This window comes from Ornithodoros turicata, chromosome 1 (genome assembly GCF_037126465.1).
Source record: "Ornithodoros turicata isolate Travis chromosome 1, ASM3712646v1, whole genome shotgun sequence".
Lineage (NCBI taxonomy): Eukaryota > Metazoa > Arthropoda > Arachnida > Ixodida > Argasidae > Ornithodoros > Ornithodoros turicata.
Genome location: NC_088201.1, coordinates 179335284 through 179360394, shown reverse-complemented (window position 1 = coordinate 179360394; position 25111 = coordinate 179335284). Strand labels below are relative to the sequence as shown.

Here is a 25111-nt window from a genome sequence, read left to right as displayed (position 1 = left end):
ACGCATAGCACGCATATTAAAGAATTCTAGCTGTTAGCTGAGGCAGGTCCCGAATGCCCAAGAATTAATTAAATTCAAATAACTCGCGCGATCACAAAAGGCGTCTGCTATATGTCGCCGTCGCTATGTGCCATTCAACGACATCGACATCATCGACAATCGGCATGCTAAAATCCCACGAGATCCCAATTTCCCAAACAAGACATCCCGAAAGAAGATTGGGAAGTGAGCTGTGGTTCGGCAGGAACTTTGAATGGGTAAGTTACGTAGCTGTTAGGCCTCTAGTTATGCAAGTTGCTCCTTTGTTAATGAGGACACTCAACAAATGTGTTGGGGGCTCGAAGAACAACCCATTCCCAAACCATGAATGAACATTTTGAGAGGGAAGTCCGTTTGTGTGAGGAATATCACCTGGTTCTTTCTTCGTGTTCTTTGGAGAGTTGCAGCTCCGACACTGTGTCGTATGTGTCATGGGTGTAACATCACTGTGTCGTACAGTGATATGTTACACCCAGTGTGCTGAGTATGGCGTTTAAATCTCTTATTATTCTGTCCAGATGTTGATGACTTTTGGGGGCAGAACGTCCTGCATTGTGTGTCTTATAGAGCGAGATTCTTAGGGTCACAGTGTGGGGCGCAGGTTCTTGGTCAGATTTGGTGTGAAATTTGTGCCACTTTGTAATATGCCACAAATAAATAAATGGTAATTTAGACTCGATAATCATTCAAATAGAATTGACCATCAGCAACTCAAATGTCATCCATCACACAAATTGCTCATTACTTCTTGTCGGGGAAAGAGTACCTAGGAGAGGGTGCATCCTCCTCCTCCTCGCTCATCACCTTTTACATCTTCCACATATCTTGTCTTGAAACTCCGAAGTACTCAGATAATAAGTATCGTACGTGTACTTGTTTCTTAACAAGAGATGTTCACACAGGATTTCGTCAACAACCCTTCACCGGAGCCGCTTCGGTCTTAACTGGAAAACCATGCAGGCTGAGAAGATCTGAGCACGGGCCACTCTCCTAGGAAGAGTATGTAGACGTTCTGATCTACACAGTGTTCAGCACATTCACTTTATGTGAGATTAAGGAAACTGTCGCTTTATGGATAACTGGGTACAGATGGACACGAAAAAGATATAGACTACAATTAATGAGGAGACTTGGGAAGCCGTATAAGGATTAAAAACAATTGCTACTTTTATTACATTAACAATTAAGCGGGAGGTACTAGAAATAGATTTACAGTTACAGTTAGGGGTCGACGTTTTGGCAGTCAGCGCTGCCGAAGTCCTGTCGAAGGCAGCGCTGATTGCAGAAACGTCAACCCCTAACTGTAACTGTAAATCTATTTTTAATACCTCACACTTAATTATTAATGTAATAAAAGCAGCAATTGTTTTTAATCCTTATACGGCTTTTCAAGTCTCCTCATTACTTGTAGTCCATACGTATATATACAGGGTGTCCCAGAAAACATGTCATTGAATTATAATAAAAAAACGATGGCACCTAGAATCATGCGGTCAATGGCATTTCTTCTCACTAGGTTTTTGCTACCTCCTGATGTGAACGTCATGTATCGTAAGTTTAATTATGTAAATATTTGCAAACTGAACTCGGAAATTTGCCAAGTAAAGGTCACTTTTTTACCCCACCAATATGAAGAGCGTGCCAAATTCACTCAAATTCACGATAATTGACAATGATATTCATGAGCTATTCACGAGCTAGGGGGAAATTCCCGCCACCTGGTGGTTGTCATAATAATCCGAATAATTAATTCCTAATATATTATTCCCGAATCTGGCTCACTGACAAACGCCTGTGGCGTGCCCGTACCGATTATGACGTCATGTACCAAACCTATTTAAGTAATGTGTAACCAGCTACGCAGCTTTTGTTCTGACGAAGACAGTGCCACTGTCGAAACGTCGACCCCTTGCCCATTTTATTTTTAACGTCTCTAAAATCTGTTTCCTCGTCTTTTTTTGAACTTCTGTAAAACTTCGTGGCCGTTTGATAATCCTTTTACCTCACCCTATATATATATATATTGCTTCTGGATTTAATTTTCTCTTTGTTTTAATTTACATGGGACAGGGGGTCACTCCGAATGAAGGAAGAAGCAAGAGATACTGGTGTCTTCCAGACATCGCGTACCAGCCTCTCGGATTCACAACCTGAAGAGATGCAGCTCTCCTCACAGTTCAGTGGTCAGCTCGTGAGAGTAAAATTAGAACCACCCGATGCTGCATGCCTACCAGATGAGGGCCAGACACAGCAACAGCATTGCAACGAGTCTTCATCAGGAGGTGATGCTGATGGTAAAATCCTTTTATAAGCTATACACTTGGGTGGTGAATGTTATATAGATATATAGGTATGACCTTTTTGGGTTAAATCCCTAAAGAGGATTCAGGAGGGAATAATTGGCTGCCATTTTCAGTTCCGTAATCCCAGGTTAAATCGGGTGCCACTGCTGCATGTCAGTTAAGATCTGATACGGTTTTGGAATTGGGGAGAATTAGGGCAATTGGAATTAGGGAGAATGGAATTGGGGAGAATTATGGTGATTGGAATTAGGTAGAAGAGAATTAGGGAGGGTTGGGGCAGTTAGAACTAGGGAGAAGGGAATTCGGGAGAATTGGGGTGATTGGAATTAGGATTTAACTCAAAACTGGTCCCAGACTGATTCACGAGGGAATAATCAGGGTGAATTGAACTTCCCCTCCTTCTTTTTTTTTTGGAATATCACATCGTCTTATTACCGTACCGTACCAAGTACCATATGCATACCACGTTGTCTAACTGGAAGCAAAGCTAGTACTAGTTGTGTTGAGACGCCATTAAAATCCGCGCCAACGAAACGTGAAACCGCGATTGACTTGGTGCATCATCAGCACAGTTGTCAGTCAGCATCGTCTTTAGTTGATTGCCAACGAACCTTGAACATTACAATACTTTAGCAATTATTTTTATTGATTCATTTATTCGGGTACCTGCATTCACCAAAAAGGCGTTACAGCAGGGGGACGAGGAAAGGAACACGACAATATAAACTAATGTTATACAAACATGTCACAACAATGATACTACAAATTAATAGACCACAAGAGAGTAACAATGAGTGAAACTTCATCAACACAGTTTCCATGAACAGTATCACAAGATAATCCATTCCAGTCGGATATCATTCTTGGAAAGTATGAAGTTTTTAAAACATCCGTACGACAAGCATATACACGGACTTATTTTAGAATGATGAACTCTTAGTGACTCATACTTAGGTTGAGTGAGGTAGCGAGACGGGTTCAAGGAAGTGGTACCGTGATACAAAGAATAGAAAAATTTTAATCTTAAGTTCTTCCTGCATCCTCACAATAAGTCCTTCATGCTTGTAACACTTACCTTCCCGTAACGAGAGCAAACAAACCGCGCAGCGTTATTTTGTACTTTTTCTAATTGCCTTACGCATCCAACGAAAGGAGTGTCCCATATAATTAGGGAGTGACTTTTTCGGGTTAAACGCCTTTCTCAGATTCGGGGGGTAAAAATCTGGAGGTATTTTGAAATCTATAATTCGGGGAGAAATCGGGCGATAATTGTGCCTTCGGATGTTATCGGGTGTTTTTGTTTCTCCTCTTGTCTATTAAGTCCTTTCCTTATCTCTCTCTCTTTTTTAATTTTTTTTTTTCGGGATCGTGACCTTCCAGTGATAATCCCCGAAGGCATAGACAGTATTGACACACATGGGTGTATCGCTGGGTACGTAAGTGACCCATTCTTACACGTGTTACACGTGGCGACCTTTTTCGTCTTCGGTGGAAACGCCACTTGAGGATTTTATAGTGACTGGAATTCGGGGAGAAATCGGGTTTAACCCGAATTAGTCGGAGGTCAGTTCGGGGAGGAATAACCGGGCGGAATCGGGTTTAACCCGAAAATGTCGATCCCTACATATAATACTGTAGAAGCATATCCCAGAGCATATTACGTCACCGGAAGAGGCGAAGCAGGGCTGTTTCAACCGGAAGCCGGCACTTGGTTTCGAATTCCATGTTTTTGATGTTTTGTGAAAACATGCGAACGAATTTTACGAAACTTTTTGGGTGTTTTTTTCTTTTTTTTTCTTGGAAGGCATCCGCAACTGGATATCACATTAACTTTATACTTCCAAGTCCCTCGCTGACACCACCTCTAACAGCATCTCTCTTTCTTTTATGCGCACAAACTACTACTTGTTGTACGTTCTGTTTGGAGCAGTTCTGGATGCTAGTACGTAGTGCCAGCCGAACCAACGTCACCTACATACACCGGGCTTGCTTGTTGCCTCCTCTCCCTCCTTCTCTACATGGGTGTGTAAAGCTGGAATTCGTTGGGTACTGCGATACCCTGTTCCACGAAGTCACAAGTGATTGGAGCTAGCTTTGTACCTGTAGACCTGAATCTGTGGATAAAAAGTGCAGCACACTTTCCAGAAAATCAGTCTTGAGAAAAGCTATGGGACCGTTTTGTGCATTATGTATTTAAGAGTTTTCCTATTTAGTGCGTGGGGACATTCAATCACTATTCACAGACTACAGTGGTTCGTCTTCATGGCTGTGACAGCTGATAGCATGTTTGTGATTGGCTACCGCCATTAAAGACACGATCCTGATTGGCTGACTCTTGGTATTTACGTCACGTCGACGAGTAAGCAAGCTTTTTTCTATCTGGGTGGTGTTGACAGAACCCCACTGACTGCGTAGCACGAAGCAGCTTAAAAACAGAGTCGAGTTGATTGACTGATTCGATTGTTCCAGTTTCTACAACCTCATTTGTGTGCACCTTCAACCAAGTGCAGTCACAACTGGATTGTGGACAGCAGGGTTGCAGAATGGGGTCTCCCATTCTGTTCCAATTCCATTCCGAGGAATGGAGATTTGCGATAATTCCGTTCCTTTCAATTACTCAGAATGAAAACGTATGGTCAGTTCCCACTCCTGGAATGGATTGGCAACCCACTTCCATTCCGTTAATTCTCTCAATAAAAGAAAAGGACCGGCAACCATGCTGGCAAGTCCTGCAGTGCTAGAGGGGATTGGCATTACCAAGCACGGAAAAAAGCACAAAGACAAGGTTATTTTGCTCGTGGCCGTGTGCAGGTGCGGTGCAAAGGGTGTAAGGGCAGAAACCAGCACGTTGAAACCAAACCTGCCACCGGGGCACCCAGACCATTCCATTCCCATTCCTAGGACAGTTTCCACCAGTCCAATTCCATTCCAGGCTCTGCTAAATCTGGAATGATTCCGGAATCGTTCCAACTCCGGAGTGGCAACTTTGCAACCTCGGTGGACACTATAGGCTTATGCACACACCTATAAGGTGTGCGAAGCCTCGCCCTCTCCAAACCCCTCCATTTCTCTCACCCAATTCGGAACTTTCTCCTTGCCCCTTCTACCTCACTCACTCAGACGGTACCTTTGATGGCCAAAAGTGGCAGCAGCAGTTGCAAAAGGTGGAGCATGACTACAGTGACCTAGAGTAGGTCTCGTCAGAGCGCTTCCGCTGAATCACAAACTGCGTTCTTTTTGCCTGAACCTCCTGAACTAGTGCAGGGAGTGCAACACTTTCGCATTCTTTTTGTCATGCATTTTGTCATTCTTTTTGGGAAGCGCTGACCTAGTTCTGCACTAGTTCTCGATTTTCTTGCATGGCGGATCGCGGTCGTGCAACGGAAGGGTGCAGGGAAGCAACACCAAGATGGCGGAGAGCACTTTGTTCGTGGCCCACTGTTGTCAGATAACGGCGAGCGTACAATTCAAGGGGGAGGGGGGTATTTACTTGTGACATCAAGCGAGATTTATGTGTGCTTCCTTCTAACTACCTGTCACGCTTCTTGTTCGTACGTTTAACCCAGGAGTAAACCATGAATAGATGTGCCCCCCATCTCCATCTTTGTCACAAAATTTGTGCTGTTAAAAGAGGCCGCTCTAAGGAACGAGAATCTCCAAATACAGTCAAACTCCTTTACAACGAAACTCAGGGGACTGCAAAAAAAATTTGCAGTAAAGGTATTTTCATTAAAAAGGATGTCCATTATTGGACCTATAGGGCTCCAGCGGGACCGCAAAAAAATTTGCTGTAGTGGTATTTTCGTTAAAAAGGTGTTCACTATAAAGGAGTTTGACTGTACCTGCTTACGAATTGTTAGTACAAACAAAGCGCAAATAAACGGGAAGAAAACAGAGTACAACACCTCCATGCAACCGCACACAAGAAAGCGCCCTGTAGCAGACGATGACTTCATTCTTTTTAGGAGCCTGTGGTGTCGCGTCAGTGCACAGTGTTGTCTGCACCCCTCGTGCACTTAAGAACTGGTGCGCTGCACAAGTGCAGCACTTTTCTTTCAAAACGAATGTACCCACAGCATGTCGCCACCACAAGATGGCGCTCACGTAGCTTTCACTTAGAGCTCTGCTCGCGCCGTACGAAAACGGTGCGTATTGTCATAGTATATCCTCCTCATTACGATCCACGTCTGTCGGAGCAATTTTGAAGCACGACAGTGCATAGGCAGGCTTGCTGTGTGGTTCACGAGACTACGACAGCACCAGCTCGGTGTTCTGTATTGTCCGAGAGCAGTTGTAAGCTCAATGCTCCTAGATTATTGACTTCAGAAAAAGGGATTGACTGGCAGGTGATTCATCATATTGGCGTAAACTGCCACACTTCTTCTGAGTTCATGGAAAGCTAATGATATGCTACCAAAGTAGTACAACAATGATCGTGAATTTTGTTACACACACTATACCAAGGACGACGACTAATTTTTAGATGAGCCCCTGCGTTCCTCCTCCCCGATTTTAACGAAGAAATGGAGCCTTGACACAATGTAAAACCTGGTCACCCTTGGTGTCAGTTTTGCAGCATGACTACCTACTACACCCAATAGCCCCATTTGAACTTCATCTGCACCTTAGATAAGGCATCATAGATACTGCCACAGTACAGCGCATTGCGTTTCCATGGTGTACTGTCTTCAGACAGAATGCCGTAGATAAAGGATAGCTGGTGTATAAACTCCATGTTAGGCGAGCCTGAGCTGTGGTCAAAGACACATTACCAAGACACAACGCAACACATACTGTCTTCACAATATATTATGAAATGAAAGGCAGTTCATAGTAATGATAAATTTTGAGGTGGTAGGGTGGTCGTTGCACCGTGTAGACTGTCGAACAATGCCGAAAAGTTTTCAATCACATCTTGAATTAACCCGGATGTCACGATGTATTTGAAGCCCACTTTTCTGGCACAGTCAACACCACCTAGGTACAGAAAGCCTGCGCGCTCGTCGACTTGACGTAACAGTTGAGAGTCAACCAATGAGGATCGTGTTTTCAACAGCCGTAGCCAATCACGAACGTGCTTTCAGCAGTCGTGGCCACTGTTGTCTGCGAGTTATGATCGAACGTCTCCGCGTACTAAGTGGGAAAACTTGGAAGTAAAAGCGCAAAACGGTCTCAGTCTTTCTCAAAACTGATTTTCTGGAAAGCGTCTCGCACTTTTTGTCGAAATATTTAGGCCTGCAGGTTCAGGCGAGCTGCAATCGTTTGCGGGTTCTTGAATTCGCGGAACGGTGAATGAAAGTGGAGGACGAATATGCTCCGCAAGTAACCGAGCGTTCTGCGCATATCCCTCTCCCGGTTATTCCACTCGGAAAGCCCCATTGGCTACGGCGGCGCCCTCCCTCTTCCCTCTCACTGCCTCCTCTCATGCGCAGAGATGCACTTGCACAGCGTATTCTGACTATATATGTGCACGTAGCGAAGGAGGGCGAGGGGGCAATGCGAAGGCTTTCTCTGTCTAGGTGGTGTTGGCGCAGTGCTTCAGTATGGACAGGGTACTTGTGACCACTGTACAGTGGTCTTCCAGGGGCCTGTCGTCTAGGCACAGGTTCTTCTCCCATACTCTTGTACTCTGCTCGTCTTTAGGTTCAGTCAGTAGTGAGACCTTCACTGTAGAGGGAGCCACCGCATATCCCTTCTTGCAGCTGTGAGCAAAAATAACAGCTCGATCGGAGTTTCCTTGCTTGGGTCTCCATAGAACACAGTAATCATTACTATAACTGAAATTAAAGTAATTACGCGGACGTAGAACCGGAGACAGCTACGTATCACCTGGCACGGAACTTTAGAGCGATGCAATCACTCAGGTGAAATCACTCAGGTGAAAAGCGCCACTGCTGCTGGCGAGAACCGGTGACAATCGTGAGCTCATTGGCTGTGCAGTGAGGAGAGTCCCTATGAATCCAATGTGTTATTCTAGGCCAACTACAGGGTGCGGCACTCAAGTGTTCCGCATTTCTGTCACTTCATAAGAAAAGAAAATAGAAGTCCAGCTCGCCTGAAATTTTGCACAGTGAGAGCCATTTTCCTGAAGGTTTTGTAGCATTCCTTGCAGACGTCGTCTGTTCGCGCACACAGGAGATAAAAATTGTTCGAACTTTTGACCCCATGCATTTTCTATGGGCTATTCCCGGTTATTTTGGGGACACTTCGTTGGGGAACCGCATTTCACAACGAGTTTCGCTACATCACACACAGGTGGCGCAAGGTGTCAAGTGAAACCGAAACTTTTTGAGCAAGCCTTGCGCCACCTGTGTGTGATGTGTCAAAACTCGTTGTGAAACACGGTTCGCCAACGTAGTTTCCCCAAAGTAACCGGGAATAGGCCATAGAAAATGCATGGGGTTTCAAAAGTTCGAACAATTTTTATCTTCTGTGTGCGCGAACAGACGACGTCTGCAAGGAATGCTAAAAAAGCTTCAGAAAAATGGCTTTCACTGTGCAAAATTTCATGCGAGTTGGGCTTTTATCTTCTTTTCTTATGAAATGACGGAAACGTGGCACACTTGAGTGCCGCACCCTGTAGGTTCAGATAAAGTACGGAGGTGGGCGTTACAGTGACATGAAGATTTCCAATGTGGCTTACTTCATTCCTTTCCTTTTTTTTTTACTTTAGGAGCAACAGTTGGGATGTGCCACATTACAGACGAACCTCTAGAGGATTCTTCAAATGAACCTACAATCATACATGTCAAAACAGAACCTTACAATCTTGCGCTTTTGGCAGAACAAGAGCAAATGGAATACAGCTGTCACTCAACGTCAGAAGGTAAGTACAAAATTGTAGGTGGGATTTTGCCACCACCAAATCGAACGGCAACAAGTGGACAAAGAGAGGGATGCAACAGAAATGCCTTTCTTTTTTCTGTTCGTCATGTATCAGTTTTCCAGCACACACTGTCTTCTGTAGAGGATTCTTAAAGTACAGTCGAACCCCCATATATCGAACTCGAAAGCGACCGGAAAATAATTCGACATGTCAGTAATTCGCTATATATAAAGCGTTGGTATTTGAACAGAGATTCGCGTGTGCCGTATTAATTGCCATTTAATCGGGATGGTATGAATCAGGCGAAACAGGAGGTTACCGGTTTCCATGCACGAGAGCAGAAACTGCACAAAGAAAGCTGGCAACACGACAGTTAACAGCATTTATTTGGGACGGAAAAAAAAAAAAACTCGGTGAGTATGTCTTGTCCCTTGTTGCGGGCTTGAAGTCCAGTACACTATTTTCCATCTCCTCGAGGCCTCCTAAATGAGAAAGTCCAGCTCTTTCTATTGCCCAGCGACAAATGGTAGCGAAAGCAGAGGCAATCTTGGCATGACATCTTCGTCGTTAGGACCTCCCAGTAAGCCTTCATCACTGCTTGAATTCTCTGTCATCACCAGCAACGTCCGTCATCTCTTTCACATTGTCCTGCTGTTTTCATCCTGCTGTCCACCTTGTTCCGAAGAAGCGTACTCAGCGTGCTTCGTGGGATGCGGAACGCTTCTGCTACCCAAGGCTTCTTTTCTCCATTCTCAACGTATCTGATGATGTTGAGCTTGGTCGCAAAGTACATTTTCTTCCTTTTCTTACCGTACATGGCTGCCTCATTCGTGGCACTGTGGCCAGTGTGTAACTGTATCACTGTGTGTCACACTGTCTTCCACAGTGGCCAGTCGCCACTGTCTCGTCTACGCGCTGTGCATGACCTGCATCACCCCATAATTTCTCACTTCGGAGCGTGTGACAAACAGGGCCCTGTGGGGTCAACAACAACTTCTCCCTTTGACAGCCTGCCCTTATTTCCTTTTCGTGAGGATGACTTCATCCCTTATCTCCAAGCCATGCCTTGACCTTTTGAATCGCAAAAAATGCATGCAAGTTACTAAGGGTCGCATCATAGGATCCCAGCGTTAGTGTGATCTAGCCGATGACAGCGGTGACGGCTGATCGATATACAGATGTGCAGCGCACCTATACATTTACAAGCTATTTTAACGAGGATGCTTCGGATGTTTGATATAGGCAATAATTTGATATAACCGGGTTCGACTGTATAGTGGAAGTGGACCTGGAGATTCTTAATCCAACTTCGCATTGCTCTAACATTTGCTGGTGGTGATGTGGGGAATGGAATAGTGAGCCCTTGAGTAGTAGCGATTTTTTCAAATACAAGGCAGCGCTAAGAGGTTGAAAGCAAAACCATGAAATGCAAACAAATGTCCCCATTACTGGCATTTTTGTCTCACTTTACCCATCTGGCACACATAAAGCGCATCTAAAAGGGATGTGGATGTGACCAGTGATGGCCACGAACTACTTCTACAGTAGTTTAACTATAACTACAGTTGAACCTCTCAATAACGAACGTCCATTTAACGAAATCCTCCGTTTAACGAAAAATTTCTGTTGCACGAGCGCGTCCCCATAGACGCCAATGTATTTTTGAGCTCGATTTAACGAAATACGTTCGTTTGGTCACCTCTATTTAACGAAGTCCCCGGGCTCTCCTGCGCGTGTCTTTACCCCTTAACCACAAAGAAAAGGAGGAGAAACTTTCCTTTCCTTTTTTCCTTTACGCGAGTTTTCGTTGGTTACTTCGGTTGTAACGTGCTGGGGGCGCGAACGTGCCGACGTGTGCTTCGCCTCTGCCGGTAATCGGTGCGCCGATGCTGTGCGTCGCGCCGGCGCGAGGCTCTCTTCGCACCCGTTTTCGGACAAGAAAACACGCATTGCTGACATTTTTTGCTCACGCCTCGCGAAGTCTTATCTGCTTGTGTTGATGACGACGACAGTACGTTGTGGTTTTGTGCCTTTTCATTACTTTTTTTTTGTTCGCGCCGCTAATGCTGACGGTGGTAAAATGGGCATGATGCCGCTGCCGTTCAAGGTTCCATCGGCGCAGGCGTCTACGCGACATGTACCCATTTCTCGTTCTTTTCGGCGGCGTACTATTGTTCTTTCCGGACGTCATGAGTGAAAGTGAACCAAAGAAACTTCGATACGCGAGCGCATAGGAAAAAGCAGTCGAGGTTCATCCGGAGTTACGAAGGTAATGAACGCTCAGAGCGACACTGTGCACAAATTACGTGTTACCTAGCATTATGTAATGAATAAAGCTTGATATTTTGTGCCCTTCTTACCTTAGTACCTGTTTCATGACACATGACGTTTTGCGGAACGCGCGGCGCTGGTAGTGCGGCGGCCATCTTCGTTTAACTTGGCGTGTTCCATTTAACGAATATCTCGATTTAACGAAACAAAGACTCAGCATTTACAAATTCGTTATATAGAGGTTCAACTAGAGGTACTATCTACTTCACGATGGAGTAGTTTAACTAGTAGTTCAACTACTTCTTTAACTACTGCAACATATTTTAACTACATCTCTAACTACTTAACGTTGTCCATCAACACCAATCCCATTCTATAGTGTTCTTGGACACCTAAATATGAATCACAGGCAGTGATAAAAGTGAAGAATTAGTACACATGCACGGAACGATTGCTCTGCACCTCCGTTCTCATCAAACAAGCAGCTCAAGGTAAAAGTCGGAAGCACAATCGTGCCGCAAAGCTTGTGGCAAAATCCGAAGTAGTTGGCACCTGCAGCAACCTAACTACTGTAGTTAACTACTCGAAATGGTAGTAGTTGCACACTACATTTCTGCAAGTAGTTGATAACTACTTTTTAATTACAATCAGGTAGTTTAACTAGTAGTTTAACTACATGTAATTAACTACTGGCCATCACTGGATGTGACGTCCCAGTGACTATTTGTGCATATTTCCTGGATATCCAGGGGGCAGCAGTGTGGTGTTGGGGACTTTTCAGCCTGTCAGGGTGAACACAGTGGCTCTTTCAGAAGTTGATGCGTTAGACAGTTGATGGTACTGCACATATATTCAATAGCCGTTGGCTTCAACAGTGATTGCAGACTGCTTTTGTGACAGGGACATTAGTCAACACCAAGCTGAATGGCACGATATGGACAAAAAGTGGGATTCAACAGAAATGCCTTTCAGTTTTCAGTTCATCATGTATCAGTTTTCCGGCACATGCTTTCTTCAGTGGAGGATTCTGAAAGTATGGTGGACTCCTCTTGAGCAGAACTCCAAGGGAATGGAAATATTGTTCCATTTATCAAAATTTTTACGAAAAGTACACAGATTTCATGAAATGCAACTTTATTTCGAGATACAGTCGAACCTTGACATCATGAAACTCATGGAGATCGCAATTTCTTTCGTCGTGTCAAACATTTCGTTCCATTGAATTGGTGGTCACGAATCACAACCTTCGGGTGGGTGTTCGCTGTACGTAAGAGTCGATACCTCCTGCTACGATGCCTAAAAGCTTTTCATGAAAGATGACAACAACTACAAATACAGTGCCAAAGGGCACCTACAACATTTTATTCTTGCGCGAAATATCGGGTGATTTGCATCTGCTAGAAGATGCGGTTTCAAGCATAGTTTGTATTCCACTGAAACCTCTGGAGCCTTCTTCATGTACATTGTTGTGACCTTGCAAACCTTTCGAGTATGTCTGTGGTATTGCATCTTCCATAAGGCTCTCCGTTACTGCAACATGTCCGTTCCCGTCAAGAAAATAATCGACGCTGATTTTGTCACGTGTGCCACAACGTGAACGAAGCTTTTCCTATGCGCGCGCGATGGCGCCTTTGCACATCGTCACATAACACAGTCAACTCCCATTAAATGGACTATGACAACAATGCAAAAGTTGATAATGAATTATCTGAAGATTGAATTAAGAATGGGCCCAAAAAAAAGCAAGCCCAGTGTCACTTTTATTAGCAGAAACAGTGTGTGAACTCGAAACGTTCATCAGAAAACATGCTGTAGCATATTATACAGCCATTAGTACAGCAAGTTAACAACAGGCAAGGAACCAATTTCTTGAGCAAGCTTCAGTCATATCAAATAAATTCACCATGATCATTTCATCTCTCCTTCAGTTGTAAATTGACAAGAGCTCGGAATCGTAGTTGGCAACCACCATTTCATAATCCCATCTGTGTGTGTATTGCCGATATGTACTATCATCCATACTATCTGATCACGTATGTGTGCCGGTATAGTATGTACGCACTACAGGTTTTCCTGTCCATTTTTGTCCAAGTGCCACCTGAATTAGTTCAGGTGCCATCTGAAATAATTCAAGCGCTATTCAGTTTAATCCGGGCACCATCTGAAAAAATCCAGATGCAATACAATTTAATCCGGTTGCCATCTGAATTAATCCATGGTGTTTTTAAGCACTAACTGTGTATTCACACGAGAGACATCCCCGCAGAATATTCTACAGACGTGCAGTGGAAGGAAAAGTAAAAAGTTGTTGACGGGACTAAAGTTCTGCTGCGCCTTATGTTGGGCATGTTGGCACAGTGCCAGATATCGGGAGTTGGAGCGGCAATAAAGCTGACAACACCATTGGTCATGTCGTCTGTGAAGGAATATCATGTGACTCTGGCGCAGGATATTTCCTGCGGTTTGAAGAGCACGGAAAGACATCACGCAGCGTAGTCACAAGGTATTCCGTAGCAGACAACATGTGCAATGGTGTCGTCTGCTGTGTGAGTCATGCCTTTTCACGCTTTTCTAACCATGTGGTATATCCTGAAGCTCAGTCAGAAGATATTCTGTAGCAGACGACAGTACCGATGGTGGTGGCTGCTATGTGAGTCAAGCCTTTTGCGCAGCCATATCTCTCAGTTCAGTCTGAAGATATTCTGTAGCAGACGACAGCACCAGTAGTGTCGTCTGCTGTGCGAGTCATGCCTTTTCGCGCTCTTCTAACCAAGTGCCACGTGCAAGTGCCTTCATGCTCTTCTAACCACGTGGAATATCCTGCAGTTCATTCAGAAGATATTGTGTAGCAGACGACAGCACCAGTGGCAGTCGCAAACACCAGTGTGGAAACGAAGTGATATTTTCCGGTTACTTTAAAATAACGGAATATTCTGTTGCGCAACGTCCTTATGACTCGTTTGGCTTGTGAAGCTTTGATTACAGGATGGAAGGTGGAAAACATGAAGACCTTCATTCGTGCCAGGTACTCCTTGACGGTCCTGTTGTAGAGTTCCCCGCTTCTGTCGCAAAAGGTGCGTGTAGGAACGTTACCTCCCCGAAAAAGTCGTATCATGGCTTTATTTTCATTTTGGCAGGACGTTTCGTCTTTAGCGGGAGGGTGTGCAGAAAACGGGAGAGGGAATCAGTTGCCACGAGAATGTAGCGGTAGCCGCCATTGAGACTCTTGTACTTCAGAAAGTCTGCGAGATCCATTTGCCACATGTCGTTTATTTTGAGAGCAATGATGTGTATCCTATTAAATTTCCTTCTCACCGGATGGTGTAGCGTGTAGCCCGCTCCAAGTTCCAATATCTCGGCGTTGTATGAATATTCAACATAAGACCCGGCAGAACTTCAGTCCCATCAGCAGATTTTTTTTTTGCTTTTCCTTTCATTAGAATACTCTGCGAGGTTGTCCTTGGTGTGAATACATGGTTATAGTGCTTAAAAACACCATTGGATTAATTCAGATGGCACTCAGATTAAATTGAATATTGCCTGGATTATTTCAGATGGTACCTGGATTAAACTGAATAGCGCCTGGATTTTTTCAGATAGCACCTGGATTAAATCAGATGGCACTTGGACTAAAGTGGACAGGAAAACCTGTAGTACTACACGTTTTTCTGCCCATTTTAGTCCAAGTGCCATCTGAATTAATTCGCGTGTTATCTGATTTAATCCAGGTGCCATTCAGTATAATCCATGTGCCATCTGAAATAGTCGAGGTGCTACTCAATTTAATCCGGGTGCCATCTGAATTAATCCATAGTGTTTCTAATCATTACAACCGTGTATTCACATGAGGGACATCCCCACATAATATTTTAGTGGAAGGAAAAGTAAAAAAAAAAAAACTGCTGATGGGACTGTAGTTCTGGCGCGTCTTATGTTGAGCATTCGTACGAAGCCGAGATATTGGGAGTTGCAGATGGAGTATAACAGACGACACCATTGGGGCTGTTGTCTGCTACAAAATATCTTCTGACTCTGCTGCAGGATATTCTGCACGGTTAGAAGAGCACGGAAAGTCATAACTCACATAGCAGACGACACTGAATATCTTGTGACTATATGTCTATATTCCGCAGCACATGACAGGACCAATGGTGTCTGCTATATGTATCAAGCCTTTTCGCGTTCTGCTAACCGCGGGGAATATCCTGCAGATTAGTCACAAAATATTCTGTAGCAGATGACATGACCAGTGGTGTCGTCTGCTATACTTCCACTCCAACTCCCGGTATCTGAGCGCCGTGCGAATGCTCAACATATGACACAACAGAACATCAGTCCCATCAGCAGCTTTTTACTTTTCCTTCCACTACATGTCTGTAGAATATTCTGCGGGGACGTCCCTCGCGAGAATACACGGTTATAGTGCTTAAAAGCACCATGAATTAATTCAGATGCTACCCGGATTAAATTGAATAGCACCTGGATTATTTCAGATGGCACCCGGATTAAAGTGAATGCTGCCTGGACTATTTCAGATGGCACCTGGATTAATTCAGATGGCACTTGAACTAAAATGGGCGGGAAAACTTGTAGTAGCTTTGAGGTATTCAAGCAACTTATTTATTTAAAATTACACAACACTGAGTACAGATGCCTGTGACTTATTGACAGAAAGCCAATAAGCAGCCTAAATATGTCACAACAAAATAAAACTAAAAGTACCCTTACAGAAATTGAAACTAAACAGGAGGCTGTGGCTGTCCTGAATTTAACTTTTGGGGGGAGGGGGGTCCAAGCCTCTACATCTCAGCAAACGCTGGATGGTTTGGGCACTTTAAACTAATAACCTTAATTGTGCACAATGAGGAGGGACTACGTATTTGCTGAGATGATGCGGACAGGCGGCACAGCGAACGTAGTTTCTCAAAAATCGTGAATGAGAGATGCACCTGGACTGGAATATGCCCCCTTATTGTCAGATCTCTGAAATTTCAGGAGCAAGAGAGAGCACTGGTATGCTCCATATTCAAGACCAGCCCAGTGGCACTTGTGATCAAGCATCGTCAACTTGCAGTTTTTCAAATGCACAGCTCAAGATCAGCACAACAAAAGTTGAACCGCAATTCGGCAACACTGCACTAGTCACTACGGGGCGTCGACCCATGGAACGACCTCAACAACAGAACGAGCCGTGTGCGTGCACATTGGAAGCCAGTGTGAAATGCCACATGTTCGCACAGTGTCGCCATGAGTCTGACAAGAGTCTAGCTACTCTGCCATTGGACGTTCAGGTGGGGGAGGAGAGTTTTAGGTGTGACATGTGTCCCTCTGCATCCTCGCAGTCTGTGAGCGATGAGAACCATGTGTTGAATCACACTGACAAGAAGCCATGCAAGTGTGACCTCTGTCCTGCAGAGTTCACCCGTAGTGCAGACTTGCAGCGTCACAAGAGGACGCACACTGGTGAGAAGCCATACAAGTGTGATCTCTGTCCTTCAGAGTTCACCCGGAGTGCAGATGTGCAGCGTCACAAGAGGACGCACACAGGTGAGAAGCCATACAAGTGCGATATCTGCCTTACGGAATTCAGCCGGAGCACAGACATGCAGCGTCACAAGAGGATGCACACAGGCGAGAAGCCATACAAGTGCGATATCTGCCCGGCAGAGTTCACCCAGAGTGGGCACCTACAACATCACAAGCGGACACACACGGGCGAGAAGCCATACAAGTGCGGTCTCTGTCCTGCAGAGTTCATCCAGAGCACGCACCTGCAGAATCATAAGAAGAAACACATTGGTGAGAGGCCATACAAGTGTGATATCTGTCCTGCAGAGTTCATCCAGAGCTCAGACCTGCAGCGTCACAAGAAGACACACACGGGTGAGAAGCCATACAAGTGCGATCTCTGTCCCGCAGGGTTCATCCAGAGGACACACCTGCAGCTTCATAAGAAGAAGCACATGGGTGAGAGACCGTACAAGTGTGATATCTGTCCTGCAGAGTTCATCCAGACTTCAGACCTGCAGCGTCATAAGAGGACGCACACAGGTGAGAAGCCATACAAGTGTGATATCTGCCCTGCGAGGTTCAGCCAGAGTGGGAACCTACAGCATCACAAGCGGACACACACTGGCGAGAAGCCATACAGGTGCGATGTCTGCCCCGCGGTGTTCAGCCGCAGCACGCAACTACGGGATCACAAGCGGACACACACTGGCAATAAGCCATACAAGTGAGATGTTTGTCGTGCGAAGTTCAGCCGGAGTGGCCACCTACAAGGCCACAAGCGGACATACACGGGTGAGAAGCCATACAAGAGCGATATCTGTCCTGTGGAGTTCAGCCAGGATGGGCATCTACAATTTTACTAGCGGGCACACAGGGGCCAGGAGCCATTCAAGTGCAATGTCCGTCTTGCACAATGGGGACTGTTTGCGGAGTTGGACGCAAACAAGTGGCACAACGAATGTCGTGCAGTGCAGTTTCTTAAAGATTGTGAATCAGAGATGCGCCTGGACTGGGATGCCCTCTTGTCAGGTTTCTGGAATTTTAGGAGCAAGAGAAAGCAATGGTACGTTCCATAATTAAAGACCAGCCCAGCGGCATTTGTGATCGAGCAACTTCAAGTTACGGTTTTTCAAATGCACAGCTCAAGATCAGCACAACAAAAGTTTACATCTGCAGTTTGACAACACTGCACTAGTCAGTGGGTGGTTGGCCCACAGAACGACCTCCGCACCAGAGCAAGCCATGTGTGTGCACATCTAAAGCCAGTGTGAAATGCTAAATGTTTGCACAGTGTCACCGTGTCTGAAAAGTATCCGGGTACGCTCCATCAGATGTGCAGGTGAGAAAGGAAAGTTTTGGTTGCCACGTCTTTCCCTCTACATCCTCACAGTTTGTGAGCCAAGAGAACCATGTGTCGAAGCATTCTGATGAGAAGACATTCAAGTGTAATCTCTGCCTGCAGAGTCCTGTCAGAGTTTGGAGCTCCAGCGTCACAAGAAGGCACACACGGGTGAGAAGCCATCCAAGTGCAATATCTGCCCTGCGGAGTTCAGCTAGAGTGGGCACCTACAGCATCACAAGCGGACACACGCGAGCGAGAAGCCATACAAGTGCGATCTCTGTCCTGCGGAATTCATCCAGAGCGCACACCCTTTTTCATATCAGCTGCGAGGCGGAGTGCTCCGTTTGTTTGTGTGGAGCTCCATTTTGCACTCCATGGTTCCGAAAATCAGCGTCATTTGGCTGAAGTGAGCAATACTGAGCGTCTAATTCCGATGTCAACAATTGGGCTGATATCATATGACAAGATTCAAACCCGGATGCCTCCCAGTCATCACGTGATATGGCCAGCATGCCAAAGTAGTAATGAAGTACGGCAGCCCAGTCGTTCGAACAATTTGAAGGTGACAAAAGATTACTCATCGCGCACCTGCGATTCCGGAACTATAGAGCCGGATACTCATTCGCACTTGCGCTGTGCTGCGTGCGATATCTAAACTGAACGCATTTCTTTTCTTCAACCGTTTTTAATAGAATAAGACTCACATTCTTCTAGTCAATTTCCGCAAGTGAAATAAAAATAAAAAGATAAACGTATGTCTGGCTCATTAAAGTCTGTTTCTCAGTCAGTGTTTCGTGTTCATCTCGTCCTTTCGTGTCCACTGCACTGGGGTTTTATCGCTTTTAAAGTGTTTTATACATACTGTCTTTGTGCTTTCAATTAGAAGATGCGTGCAAAGTGCTTTGGGCTCAATTCCAAAACAAAAGTTGCCATGAGATCAGAACGAGGTTCTGTGGACGCCAAAATGTCCATAATATTTTTTTTTTCCTATTTCTCTCGCTGGCGCTGTGGAATCTTTGCAGTACAACTGAAGAATGAGATCAGAATTTATAATGCAGACTTTTTTTTTGTCTGTGCAGCAATTGTCACCGAAAGTCACGCGATAGAGTGAAATGTTACCATAACGAAGCTGGTACTGATGGCATCAGTCGTAGTGCCGGTAGTGCAATATTGATCGTGCCGACAGACCTATCCCTGTTTACAAACAAGTCACGTCAGATGGCACAACAGCGCTGTTCTGCTCTATTCTACGGGAAGCCCTATCATTTCGGTAGCCCTTCCTAAGATGGCTACCAGGCAGTTTCGGTTTCACTATGTCTACCAACGTCATGATTACGTCACGGTGACGTTTCTTCGGTAGAGGTCTATTCAAAGAAAACTTTTGCCTTTTTACGTGCCTAGACACGTGTTTTAGCAAGGATCAGAACCAGAACCGAAACCGAACAAAAAACAAAAAAAAAAAAAGATTTTCTGTCAAACCAAACTGAAACGAACCTGAAAAATTTCGTTGCTTGTCCTGAACCAAAAACAGAACTGACCCGAAAAAATTCTGATACAGTTACTTCCTTGGGAATCGGTTCAGAAGTGAAATAATTGTACTACCGACCGACCTTTTTATTTATTTTATTTTTTGTACGACGCCTATGCGATTTGTGATTGTAGCACCAGTTTTTTGCTGGAGCAAAAGGGGGTCCTGACCACAGCTGTACACGTTGTTCAAAAAAATTGATTACAATTACTGTTACTACTGCGCAAAAAGTAATTATTTGCCGTTGCAAATTATTTCATCCAAAATGTAATACGTTAGCAATTAAAAATGTAACACGTTACTTTTCCCGTTGTTTTTACATTGTGGGCCATAGCAAAGCCAACAAGCCTGCAGTGAATGCAACCATGAGCTCTTGTTACAAATTCTAATATGAGATACCAACATACATGATAAGTGAAATTCACAAATACATTTGAAAGCAACATACAAGATACATACACGCATTTATTACAGATTTATGTACACATTTAAAACAACATTGAAACATCTGCTTCGTTTTGTTACTGCTACATTCAGCCCGCACAATTTATCGATACAGTCACCTATTTAACTGTTGCTCCAGTAGGTCGCGGTTGCAAGAGATTATCATATATATGATAATATTACCGTGTGTATACATATATTAATATTACTGCATATCACACCACAGTAATGTTACACAGTACTACTACTGTGGTGTGCATGGAACGCGCGTAGACTAGAGGCGGCCGTCATAGTGACCTCTGCGTCATTGCTTCAGTCGAACTCGTGGTGGAACAGAAGAACAGATTGGCTTGCTGAAAAGGGTTGCCATTGTTGACAGAAGGTTAAAAATGAAATCAATTACTGAGTAATTGACTGCCGAAAATTGTAATCAGATTACTTGATTACTTGATCACAAAATTAATTGATTACATTAAAAAAATACTGAAAAAAGTAACTGATTACTAGTAACGCGTTACGCACAACTCTGGCCCTGACTAAGTTCTGCCAGAAGGCTTCCAACAGCTCGCTTTTCGTTTTCAGCAGTCGACCACGAGAATGTTTTTTCGCCTGAAGCAGTTATCTCATACGATTATCTTACAATCTTGTACGGTGAGGATAAGCTCGCCTCCATGTAGCAAAATTACTGCTGATGAACTGCTTAAACCAGGACCGAAAAAAGTAACTGGTCCAATCCCTGTAAATGGCCCAATTGCTAGCCCTCTTTTTTTTTAAATTTTTCCCTGAGCTGAGACCGAACCGAACCGAACTGATATACCTGAACCAGTTCAAGGTAATAATTTCGGTTTAACAGAGCTAAACCCGAGTCAACTCAATATGCCTGAACCTGAACCCAAACTGGACTGGAAAAGAAATACCGGTTTCGAACCCTGGTGTTTAGTGGCTTAAAAGGCGTTCTCTAATGATCATGCACAAATATAAGTGATATTCGAAAAAAAATCAATATCGATATCCAATTTGACAGCCGAATCAGTGTCACCTTATTGGCAAAAACAGTGTGTGCCATCCTGAAGCATGCATTTGAAGAGTGCTATAGTGTACTATAAGGAGTTAGTGCAGCAAGTTGACCGCCTCCCAGAGGCTGATCTCTGAGATTTTCCTATTGATTTTCATGTAGCTAGTGAATAAAAGAACCAGAACCTTTGATCATATGAATTAACTTCTCCATGATCTTTCATCCCTCTTCTGTTGAAAATAAACCTCTACCCGGGAAACGTCTTCATGACGTTGGTAGACACACCGAAAACAAAACAGATCGGAAGGGGAGAGCTGGGTTCCACGAATGGGCAATTGTTCGCTGCCTCCCATTGAAAGAAAAGTACAACCGAAGGTCGCGTCCTTTTCAGAGACCATCGTAATGCCCTCAAGACCGTGACTTTCGGGCGCGACCTTGTTCGCCACTAGCATTGAACGTAGTTCAACTCTACCAAACTCGTGTCGCTGTCGAACATTATGACGTCATTTGTTTACATACAGATAGAGGTCTACCTTACAGCTGGCAACCCCATTTCGTAATTCCGTCTGTGTGAGTATTGCCCATGCTATCATCCCGACTATCCAATCACATTTGTGTGCCCACATAGTGCAGTGCAGTGCAGCAGTAAAGCTTTGATGTATTGAAATAATACGAAGATTTACTAAAAATTACACAACACTGAATGCAGATGCCAGTGACTTGGGCAAACAATAAACATAGCCTAAATATATAACAACAAACAAAACTGACAACAATTACTCTGGAAAAGAAAAAAAAAGAAAAGACTATGCATAATGTAAAAACCCCGAGACTAGGGAACACGAAGGGACAGACACAAACACGACGTGTTTGTATTTGTCCCTTCGTGTTCCCTAGTCTCGGGATTTTTACATTATGCATCATCTTCACCATGGTCATCATCTCATGGTCATCATCTGATGGTTCTGCACTTTACCTCTGGGCAGATACCAGAGCAAAGGGGCCATAAACTTGCAACGACAGTCGTTCACAATGGGGGATCATTTGTGGGGTTGGACGCAAACAGTGTGACAAAGCACAGCAAACGTGGTGCGATGTAGTTTTTCAAAAAGTGTGAATCAGAGGTGCGCCTGGACTGGTATGCCCTCTTACTGTCCGATTTCTGACATTTCAGGAGCAAGAGAAAGCACTGCTACCCTTCATATTAAAGACTGGACCGGAGGAACTTGTGATCAAGCACCTTCAAGTCGCACTTTTTCAAACTCAGAGCTCAATCTCTGCACAAGAACAGTTGAACCACTGTTCGACAACACTGCACTAGGCACTATGGACATAGTTCACCTACAGTTATCCAGGCACCTACAGTTGCACAAGCGGGCACGCACGGAAGAGAAGCCATACAAGTGCGACGTCTGTCCGGTGGAGTTCAGTCGTAGTGGGCATCTACGGGATCACATGCGGACACACACGGGCGAGAAGCCATACAAGTGCGATCTCTGTCCTGCGGAGTTCAGCAGGAAAGGGCACCTACGGGGTCACAAGCGGACACACACGGGCGAGAAGCCATACAAGTGCGATGTCTGCCGTATGGAGTTCAGCCATGGCGGGCACTTACGGTTGCACAAGCGGACGCACACAGGTGAGAAGCCATACAAGTGCGATCTCTGTCCTGCAGAGTTCATCCAGAGCATAGGCCTGCAGCGTCACAAGAGGACGCACACCGGCGAGAAGCCATACAAGTGTGATGTCTGCCCTGCTGAATTCAGCCAGAAAGGGCACCTACGAGGTCACAGACGGACACACACAGGGGAGAAGCCATACAAGTGCAATGTCTGCCATGCCAACTTCAGCCATAGCGGGCACTTACAGTTGCACAATAGGACACACACTGGAGAGAAGCCATACAAGTGCGATGTCTGCCCTGCTGAGTTCAGCCAGAGTGGGAATCTACGGGTTCACAAGCGGACACACACAGGCGAGAAGCCATACAAGTGTGATAGCTGTCCTGCAGAGTTTGTGCAGAGTGTGGACCTCCAGCGTCACAAAAGGACACACACCGGCGAGAAGCCATACAAGTGCGACGTGTGCCCTGCAGAGTTCAGCCGGAATGGGTATCTACGGGATCACAAGCGGACACACATGGGAGAGAAAACAATAGAAGCGCGGTCTCTGCCCTGCGGAGTTCAGTCAGAGCAGGTCCCTGCAGGATCACAAGCGGACGCACACGGGTGAATAGCCATACAAGTGTGCTGTGTGCCATGCGAAGTTCAGTAGGAGCAGGCACCTAGAGCTGCACAAGCGGACACGAGAGAAGCCATACAAGTGTAATGTCTACCATGCGGAGTTCAGCCAGCGCGGGCATTTACGGGATTACAAGCGGCCATATACGGCGAGAAGCCATACAAGTGCAATGTCTGCCCTGCAGAGTTCATCCAAGGCACAGACTTGTAGCATCACAAGTGGATGGACGCTGGTGAGAAGCCATACAAGTGTGATGTCTACCCTGCGGAGGGCAGCCAGCGCGGGCATTTACGGAATCACAAGCGGCCATATACGGCGAGAAGCCATACAAGTGCAATGTCTGCCCTGCAGAGTTCATCCAAGGCACAGACTTGTAGCACCACAAGTGGACGGACACTGGTGAGAAGCCATACAAGTGTGATGTCTGCCCTGCAGCTGGAGCGGGCATATACGGGATCACAAGCGGACACTCACGGGAAAGAAGCCATATAAGTGCAATGTCTACCCTGCAGAGTTCAGCCAGAGCAGGTTCCTACAGCATCAAAGACGGACACACATGGGCAACCAGCTATAAAAGTACGAGCTCTGTCCTGCAGATTGCAGGATTCAGCCACAGCATGGAGTGAGAAGCCATACAGGAGCTTCCCTGTTGTGCAAACTTAAGGCAGACCAAATACCTTCAGCTTTAGAAGTGGATGTTCATGGATGATAAGCCATACAAATGTAACCTCTGTCCTGCAGAGTTAGCCACTGTACAAACACACACTAGCCATAGAACAAGCTGCTAGCAGAGCATGAACCTGTGGCTTCACAGGCATGGAGCACTTGCAATGGAAACCGTACAAGTGCAGAAGCCACGACGGGGACAAGAAAGGGGACATCCAATGTCAATTAGATTGCCTTAATCCTGGAGACCTGCTAGCATGGAAGCACATGCTAATGCACAGAGAGGGAAGGCTGTACAGATGCATTCTGTACCCACCGGATTTTATTTCTGTTTAAAAAGAGTTGGATTGGAAGTGGATTGGGTGACGACGGATTTGAAATACATATCATGAAACCCAGTTTTTTGGGAAACAAATCTATGCAGCAATCACTGTGGTCATCTGTGGTTGTGACATTACATCAGGTAGGCACCTGATGTAATGTCATTAGGCACAATCACTTAGCTTTATTAATGAATAAATATTTACATGATCGACCCTTCAGGTACATTTGAGGAACATTCATTACGGTGGCTACAACTAGTCCCGGCTTTGGAGGAGGAAGGGTTTTTTGAGAAAGGACGTTGATACAGATGCCGATGGGACTGTCTGACGTCCTATAGGACCGTGTCTCAACAGCAGATGTAGAGAAGGCTATCCCACCCTTCACGAACAAACTAAGAGCTTTTGGTTGTCCACTGTAACATGTGGTGTAATAGAATTTTGGAACACAGTTCTCATAGGAGAGGCCACCAAGGAAGTCAGCAGAGAGGTAATTAAGACATACAGAAGGTGTCTCGAGACTAAAGTGTAGAGAACACCATGGCACGCTTCAGGAACATCCTAAGGGAATATTTAGTTGCCCGCTGTAACGCATGTGGCATAAA

General features: G+C 45.1%; 1 protein-coding gene across 3 annotated transcripts; it reads left to right on the top strand.

Moving 5' to 3' along the window:
• Positions 1-108: 108 nt before the first annotated feature.
• On the top strand, positions 109-24728 carry LOC135378839 (zinc finger protein ZFP2-like). Of its 3 annotated transcripts, none has more exons than XM_064611957.1 (5): positions 109-257; positions 942-1038; positions 2110-2333; positions 9016-9168; positions 22454-24728. In XM_064611957.1, the coding sequence occupies exons 3-5, from the start codon at positions 2123-2125 to the stop codon at positions 23509-23511; spliced, it is 1422 nt and encodes a 473-aa protein (XP_064468027.1). In that variant the 5' UTR covers positions 109-257; positions 942-1038; positions 2110-2122; the 3' UTR covers positions 23512-24728. The 3 variants fall into 3 exon arrangements, with proteins under 3 accessions (XP_064468027.1, XP_064468025.1, XP_064468026.1); XM_064611955.1 differs by lacking the exon at positions 22454-24728 and adding an exon at positions 16435-19079; XM_064611956.1 differs by lacking the exons at positions 109-257; positions 942-1038; positions 22454-24728 and adding exons at positions 1544-1590; positions 16435-19079.
• Positions 24729-25111: the final 383 nt, after the last annotated feature.

Coding starts and splice junctions, on each gene's coding strand:
- LOC135378839 (XM_064611955.1), top strand. CDS start 2,123: ATGAAGGAAGAAGCAAGAGATACTGGTGTCTTCCAGACATCGCGTACC. Junction 2,334..9,015: donor ATCAGGAGGTGATGCTGATG/GTAAAATCCTTT, acceptor TTTTTACTTTAG/GAGCAACAGTTGGGATGTGC. Junction 9,169..16,434: donor CTGTCACTCAACGTCAGAAG/GTAAGTACAAAA, acceptor CTGAAATTTCAG/GAGCAAGAGAGAGCACTGGT.